Raw genomic sequence first — 8,590 nt, 5'->3', positions numbered from 1 at the left:
CGTTATACGTCTCACTTTGGGGACTCACCAAGATGTATGGCGTAGTTACGTAAAACATCGACTGACTAAAGATATGATGGACTGTAATAGTACATCGAATTGCATAACATCAGTGAATTTCCTGAAAGTATGCTTTATGGTTCAGTATGAGGTTTAAAGCAGTAATACATGACTTGACCAAATAAAAACTATAAACCTTCAAAAAACACCTGCCTTTTTAGATAGCCTGGTAATAAGATTTTAACCATATGTGTATCAAACACTTTTACTTTGAAAATATTTTTTCGGACGTTACATATTCATTGTAACTCACTTGACACTGTTGCCTTGTCAAATCGGCACTGTTGACAGTTTGATTGATTTGGGATTCACACAATCAAAAAGCGCGTATTTCTTTTCGTCATGTACCAAAACCAATCAGAGAGTAGAAACCACTCTACAATAGATAAATATCCCGCCCCTTTTCAACGTGTCAACACTGCCGTAAAACGGCCAGTGACTGTCGCAAATCACACATAAGGCAAATAGAGACGTGCTACCTGTTAGCTAGCAGGCTCGATAATGGAGTAAAAGCGATTAATATGTCGTTATTATAGCTGAAGGAGACCTTAAGGTGAATAGAAAGCTGCCGGTGTTCAGTGTTGTGATGACTAGAAGATGGACTTCAACAGGACTGTTCTGGTGACTGGAGGCTCTGGATTCATGTGAGTTCATGTAATGGATTCAAACTGATGATGATAAATATATGACTTAAAGTTATCCATAACAAGTAATCGTTATAAGGAACTGTCTCGCTCTTCAGTTAACGTTACTAACGTTATACCACAACCCCTAAAGCCAAACTATCCCAGTTTTTCCCTCAATCTCAATTTCTGTTTTTGTTGATGATTTCTCCAACACTACTGTACATTACAGTGGGCTACATTGATCAGTTCAGTTCCGTTCCTAAATACGGCATGTATTATAATATTGGATTAATTAGTGATTAGTGGTCAATATGCAGTAGTTTACTGTGTTGGACATGATTCTGCCTTTTTCATATACTGCTGGGTGATTGTATTTACTGTATAACAGGACACTGTATTTAATATGCTTATTATACTATTATTACTTTTTTGTGATCAGCAGTGTCAATAAGGCTTTCTGGTGTGCAATAACTTTGTAGCTGTAACTATGTTTTTTTGAATCTTCAAAAGCTGTCAAATAGTACATTTCCCTCTGTAATGCAGTAAAGTAGAAATATAAAGAAGTAGGATATTAAAATACTCAAGTACCTCCAAATTGAACTTCAGTACAGTACTTGAGTAAGTGTTTTGCAGTGGTGGAATGCAACTAAGTACATTTACTGAAGTACAAATTTGAGGTACTTGTACTTTACTTGAGTCTTTTCTTTCCATGCTACATTCTACTTCTACTCCGCTACATTTCAGAGAGAAATATTGTACTTTTTACATCACTACATTCATCTGACAGCTTTTGTTAGTAGTTACTTTAAAAATTGAGATTTTTGCACACAAAACACACAGTTTTTAAAATATGATGTTTTATTGTAAATGAAACTACCCAAAATGTGAGGATTTGCGAGTACTTTTACTTGTAATACTTTTAAGTAGATTTTTCTGATAATACTTTCATACTTTTACTTAAGTAACATTTTCAATGCAGGACTTTTACTTGTAACTGTGTGGTATTAGTACTTTTACTCAAGGAAAAGTCTTATTACCACCTCCCCATCTCTCTCCAGTGGCTCCCATCTTGTATGTTCGCTGGTGGACAGGCACCCTGACTGGAGAATTATCAACCTAGATAATGTAAGTCTTCTCTGGTGTGTGGTAGCGCTGACACTGTCCTTGTCTGCTAATTGATGAATGAATAAATAAATAGATGTACAACATATCTCAGTATGCTGTATGTACTGTTGCATTTATCATTGTCTGATCTCTTCTAGTTGGATTACTGCTGCAGCCCCAGGAGTCTGGAGAGTGTTGAAGACAGAGCGAACTACACCTTTATCAGGGTGAGAATCTATCAGTCTATAGAAGAACACGTAGCTGCAGGCAGAAACAAAATGTTTAGTTTAGGCCCATCAAGGGGAACAGTGACATTTGTACTATTACAATAACTAGTAGTATAACTATTTAAATGTACGCCTTTCTTTAACAGGGAGATGTGTGTAACTCCCGGCTGGTTAATCACATTTTCAACACAGAAAACATCGATGTGATCTTTCACCTGGCAGCCAAAACACACGTCGGTGAGCAGCAGTCGTTCAAACTGAGGTTACACTGAGGTAACCTGCTGCTCTATTAATAATCAGCCTCTGATACTATAGTCCTTTTTATTTCTTCCCCCGCTCAGAGAGGTCGTTTGAAACTCCGTCTAGTTTCCAGCGTGTTAACATTGATGGGACCAGAGTTTTACTGGGAGCCGCCCATCAGGCCCGACACCAGCCACAGCGCTTTATCTACGTCAGCACTGATGAAGTCTACGGAGCCAGTCTGGACCAGGTCAGCGAATAGTGATTTAGTTGATAGATTGTTGGGGGGGTATGTGGAGTTTATGGTTAGTGATTTGGATATTGGGTTGTTTGTTTTCTGCAGGTGTTTGATGAGAGCAGTCCAGTGAGGCCCTCTAACCCATATTCTGCCACTAAAGCAGCTGCTGAGTACCTGGTCCAATCCTACTGGGACAAATATAAGGTACACACACAGGCAGGGTTAGTAGCTTCTAAATGACACGAGGTTTTTAAGACATTTATCGTAAAGTTTTAGCACTGGATTTCCCCCCCCCCATGTTATAGCATGTTTCCACATGATAATCGAAGCAAAAAATGACAAAACTTCCCTAATTTTAGCTTCTAAATTGTGAGAATTTGCTGCCTATCTTTGCCTTGCGCAATATTAAAGCTATAGTGCGTAGTTTCTGTCGCCCCCCCCCATGAGGAATTGTAAGTAATGACAACAAAACTGTTGGCGTGTCCACATGACATAAGCCTTCCGTGATCACGGTACTTTTAATTGAGTATTTTCATTTTCTCCTACTTGCCTATTGTATGTTTTACTTCTCTATTTTTATAGCTTTAGTTATTTGCATATTCATATTAATTATACAAAATATTATGAATAATCTATGATGTATTAAAGTGGATACAGAGGAGACTTTATTGATCCTGTGGTGAAATTCACAAGCTACCTGCCAAGTCAAACTTCCGCTGTTATTTTGGTGAAAGTATCTCAAAAGTAATGCAAAAGTAGTGTAAAGCATTACAATTCAGAGACTGTAATATAACGAATTACTCTCAAATGACTAGTAACTAGTAATCTATAATGTATTACATTTTGGAAGTAACTTGCCCAACACTGTTTGCTAATGGCTTCAATGTAACGGACGCTCATTAATATCAAAAAGTTGCGCACTTGAGCTTTAATTTAATTGTCTTTTGGTTTTTGACTGTTGGTCAGACAAGCAATTTCCTAACATCACCTTGGGCTTGTGGAAATTGTGATGAGCATTTTTATACAACTACACTGTGTTTGCCAGTTATGCTAATTTGGATCTTTAAACAGATACAGTTATCCAGGTTTTGTTCCTCACAGTTCTTTGTATGTGAAATACTGCTCTGTGTATCTGTTACCAGTTTCCTATCATCATTACCAGGAGCAACAACATCTACGGGCCCAGGCAGTACACTGAGAAGGTACAGCACCCAAACTTCCTTTAAGATCTTGATCACCGATTGGTCCGTTTTTACAATTTAACATTTTGGATCCACAATTCAAGATCTTTGCAGTGTAATAAAAGGTATTTTTTTACTAAGTGTGAACCACTTAATCTTTAGTTGAAAATGCAGATTTTGTTGGTTTCACTGGTTAAACAGGAGAAGTAGCGCAGTGATCCGTCACTTCATTTTAGCTCTTCTTACAGTGATAAAGATATTCCCTGCTTCCAACTGACTTTTAAAACCAACTATCTTCTTGATCTTTCAGGTCATTCCGAGGTTTCTCACCCTCTTGCAAAGGAACAAGAAATGGTTGGTTTCTTTGAACTTTACTTTGAAAAGGTTTTACTGAGAGACCAGCTTCAGTATTTGTTTGACATTAATAGAAAAACAAGACTGACTAAATCTAGCTTCACATTTCGGTTCCTCTTTCTCCGCTCTGCCGCAGCACCATCCAGGGAACCCTGCCTAAATCCCGCCATTTCCTGTTTGTTGATGATGCTATCAACGCCTTTCTGTTGGTTCTGGAGAAAGGGATTGTGGGAGAAATCTACAATATGGGAACAAGCTGTGAGATTCCTATCATGCAACTGGCCAGGGAACTTGTTACGATGGTGGGTTTAGGGAACTGTGCTCCTAATTTAAACATATAGCGGGAAGTAGCAGATGTTCAGAAAACTCAGTGTGTTTGTGTCTTTTAGGTCAAGAAGGTGCCAGACTCTGAGGTACAAGATTGGCTCGAGTTTGTGCCTGACAGGTGAGTAAACTAGTGCCGTTTCAAAAATGAATGATATATTTAGAGGTTCTGATTTCGGTGACTCATTACTACATCAGCAAACAAATATTTCCAAAGAAAATATATCAAATCTTCTAGAATATATATATATATATATATATATATATATATAAAATTAGTCCTCACCTAAAATATCACGCCTGTGATAGGCCAGTTCGACAAGTCATACATCTGTTTTTATGAATCTATCAGGACAGTGAGCAAAGTGACCTTTGACCTCTGCTCTATAGGCCGCATGTCGACCTGCGCTACCCCATCACATGTGAGAAGCTGCAGCAGCTAGGCTGGAGAGCAGAGGTGTCCTGGGCTGAAGGCATCAGACAGACGGGTACAGTAACACACACACACGCCTCTGGAGCTATAAAGCGCGCAGATAAGGCCAGTACATTAAAGGGGAACTATGGCGTTTTTTTAGCTTAATTTACCTTAACTACACAGCTTCGGAGTCATTGGAATGGTTATATGACTTTTTTCGGGTTGATAGGTGGTCGTCTCGCTCCCCTCCATTCAGGAACCGGCTAACAAGGTAGGGATGGAGTTTTTCACACTATCGTCATGGCTGAGCCGGCAAAAAAGAAGCAGAAAGCTAGGAAAGCATTGTCGGAGGAACAGAGAAAGAAGAAACGGCAGACTGACCGAGCGAGGAGTCATATACAAGTAAACATAGGAGCTGCCAAATATCTATTCCGAAGCTGTAGGGGGGAGGTCTATAGAGGAACCTGCGAGCAAAAAGCAAGAAAACAGCGAAGAAATGGCCAAAACTGCAACGTGCCCCTTTAACATGAAGGGATAACTAAGTACATAAATACATGTATAATTATATAATTAAATGTCTAAATGTGTATATATTTATTTATACTTTTATTTATCCATAGCGTAACAGCAAGGAACAAAATAAATCTGTCAACTTCATAAATAAAAGTATAAATATATACACATTTAGACATTTCATTAAATCAAAATTGTACATTTATTTATTTAGTTATGGCCATTAAATCCCTCCATACATTAAAGCGCTGATCCACAAAAGGTGCAAGTTTTAGCCAAAATTGATTCCCTCTTTATAATGTGTGCTATTAATTCCTGTGTTTTGCATTTGTGTGTTTTAGTCAAATGGTACCAAGTCCACCCAGACTTCTGGTCAGACGCAAGCGAGGACCAAGAACAAATCCAAAGCCAGCTTGAAAAGGCAGAGTGAAAAGAGACACAAAGCAGTGACTTATTTTCTACATATGATTTCACGACACAGCCGATTTACCTCTCAACTTACAGATACTGAAGATGATGTAAACCAGTCTCCATAGTTTACCTGAAGTGCTAGACAATAGGAAGGCAGAGCCTCCCTTCAACCAAAGCAAAGTTACACCTGGAAATGAGTGCACTTTATTTTGATATTAATTACAGATTCAGCTTATGTTGACAAGCATCACACAGACCCGCATTTTTGAATGACTGGAGAATTTGCACATTCATGTACATCCACAGGGTATGGTTCAAATTAAGCAGGTTTTTGCAGGTAAATCCAACAACCAAATATTCTAGTGTTGATCGGCTCAAAACAGATAAGACATAAGTATTGCATTTACGTGCACTCAAGTAACAGTTACTGTAAATCAGTTGCTTACTGCATGTAAACACACTAGCTCCTGCTAACATTCAGCAAGGTTGGGTAGCAAGTTTTAGCAACTATGTGCAACTTTACATTCCAAATGTATGTTTAGTCTTTTACAGCACAAGCGTTATTTTATCAATTAAAGATACTTTGGTTTTGTTATAGCAGTAGCCTTATAATGAAAGGATGAGAAGGGAACTCAAAGTCAATTCATCTGTCATTTGTTTTATACACGTTGTAGAGATGTTTTTCACGTTGTCCGGTAATTTAACTGCTAATAAACTTGATTATTTAATAACTTCAAGGTGTTTGACATGCGTTTCTCAAATATTTAAAATCTAAAAACACACATTAGAAGAAGAAATGGATCAAAACACTTTACATTTGCAAATCAAAACCTTTATTCGTGGTAAAATCAGAATAGATGCACTGGTTGTTTTGTTTTCTTCGTGCAGTGCTCCTCTTCGTGCACAACTGCTAAACTAATACATAAAGCAAATACTAACTACCAGGCTGGAGGTGCAGTGTGTTCACATTGAGGGGTCTGGCCAGTAAGCAATGGCGACAACACTGGGCTTTATCATATTTCAATTCAGTCACTAAACAGCAATCATTCCTGAATATGACAACACTTTTTTTGTAATAAGCCTCTAAGCTTATAAAATTGAAAGTAAAATAAAGCTGCAGTGTTGCATTTTATTTGGTGTCCCCATTTTGTTTCCATGAATGAAGTTCATGAAGTGAAGTGTGATCATTCACCTACATGTACTAATACTACCATATCTTTGAAATGTCACCGATAGTGGCTTTGCTGGGGCCGCATTGCATTCTGGTCCAATTTGTTTCTGTATAACTGCAGAATGTCTGCAGCTAAAAGATGGTAGAAGACTCATATGGATCAGCTGCAAGTTAAGCAAAACAAAAAAGTCATGTAAAAGACACCTGGATGTATGTCATCAGGGCATCTTTTTCCCGCCATTTCTGATTAGCCAGACGCTCCCCTATATGTATGAGCATTATCGCTCAACACACAGGCGCCTGCAAAGATGCAAATCACAACAACATAGCAATAGAACCACAGTTAATTCTGTGTTATGAAGACTTTAAAGATCACCACTTGCCAGACATTCACAACAAGGGTATTAACGGGAAGGAAAAGTGTAAAGACTCAAATGAAAAAAAAAACAAAAAAAAAAAAAAAAAAAACGAAAAAACAACATCTGACTTGGAGAGAATCTGGACACTTGTTTTTTGTACTGCGTGTTTCTTTTTCTTTTTTTTTTTTTTTTTACAAAATGTCTTTGATTGTAACGTCTGTTAATTCTTTTTTTTAATCCAAACCTTGGCATATATGGTGGTATTGTCTCAAATTTTGTTTGCCAATTAAAATGGCTGTTTATGGTTGATTATCAGTATTGGCAATGGAACCTGTCGCACAAACGGGTTTATGGATCTGATACTGAGTCCAATGTGACTTTAAAGGTAACCTATGTAGGATGTTTCTTTTAATATGTCACAGTTGCATTAACTGTAATAAAACTGCCAAGTGCGTCACTCTGTGGCCTCGTGTGACTCCACGTGCACATCTTTACACATTATTCTATTTGACCAAAAATGGAAGAGCCCTGTTATGGCAAGTGGGGAGTACAAATTAGTGTTTTAAACAAACTATTTCTTCTAATAAGAACAAGGGACTGCCACCTCGTAAGATAACTCCTGTCTTTCAGAGAGGTATTCAAGGTCCAATTTTGCTTAGACAAAAGCCAGTTTAAACTTCACAACGCACTGCAAAAATAGTCCGGTTAAACAGGAAAAGATGTGCAAAGCAGCAGGGGCTGCTTTGTATTGGCCTTAGACAGAGAATTGGTGTATTGGGATTTCTGAGAGATGATTTGAATCAGTTTTGGCACCAGTGACATTTTGCACATAATCACAAGTTGTTACGGTGACATATTTAAAGAAATCCCTACACGTTGTATCTTTAACATTAAAAAGCTCACACTACCCCAGAAAAATAGAAATTTTCACTCATACCAATGACATTCAACATTCAAGTGCCAGTGTTTTTGTTTACTGTCTTTTGGTCAAGTCACTTTGTAAAATATCAACTTTTGTATTAGGCTTATAAAAATAAATATTTCTCAAAAATGCTTGATAAATTACACAAACTAGCAGCGAAAGTAGACTCGAGAACTCTGTGTGCAAACAGCCGATTCCTACGGTTGCTGTTCACTACAACTCCACCTGGTCCCAAAAAAAAAAAAAACTGTTTCATGTCTGGAAGAACCTTTCTATACAACACACACACACACACACACACACACACACTCACACACACACACACACACACACACACTAAACCATGGAGAAACCTCTTCTTTTTGACACCTGGCTGTGCTACACTTCAAACACTCTCACTCACTCCTTCGTACCTCTCTGAGGTTTTGAAGGACATGTACTACAG

General features: G+C 38.0%; 1 protein-coding gene across 2 annotated transcripts; it reads left to right on the top strand.

Annotated features, from left to right (window-relative positions):
* The first annotated feature begins 476 nt into the window (after window positions 1-476).
* Window positions 477-7,045, top strand: LOC116044729 (dTDP-D-glucose 4,6-dehydratase). 2 transcript variants are annotated; one of them, XM_031292159.2, is made up of 12 exons: window positions 477-704; window positions 1,745-1,811; window positions 1,949-2,017; window positions 2,164-2,254; window positions 2,359-2,507; window positions 2,601-2,699; window positions 3,638-3,697; window positions 3,987-4,030; window positions 4,167-4,332; window positions 4,420-4,475; window positions 4,745-4,842; window positions 5,624-7,045. In XM_031292159.2, exons 1-12 carry the CDS (start codon window positions 658-660, stop codon window positions 5,710-5,712), a joined length of 1,035 nt encoding a protein of 344 aa, XP_031148019.1. In that variant the 5' UTR covers window positions 477-657; the 3' UTR covers window positions 5,713-7,045. The 2 variants fall into 2 exon arrangements, with proteins under 2 accessions (XP_031148019.1, XP_031148020.1); XM_031292160.2 differs by having other exon boundaries at window positions 4,707-4,842.
* Window positions 7,046-8,590: the final 1,545 nt, after the last annotated feature.

This window comes from Sander lucioperca, chromosome 24 (assembly GCF_008315115.2).
Source record: "Sander lucioperca isolate FBNREF2018 chromosome 24, SLUC_FBN_1.2, whole genome shotgun sequence".
NCBI classification, from domain to species: Eukaryota; Metazoa; Chordata; class Actinopteri; order Perciformes; family Percidae; genus Sander; species Sander lucioperca.
Note: the sequence above shows the minus strand (reverse complement) of the source record. Positions and strands in the feature narration are given on the sequence as shown.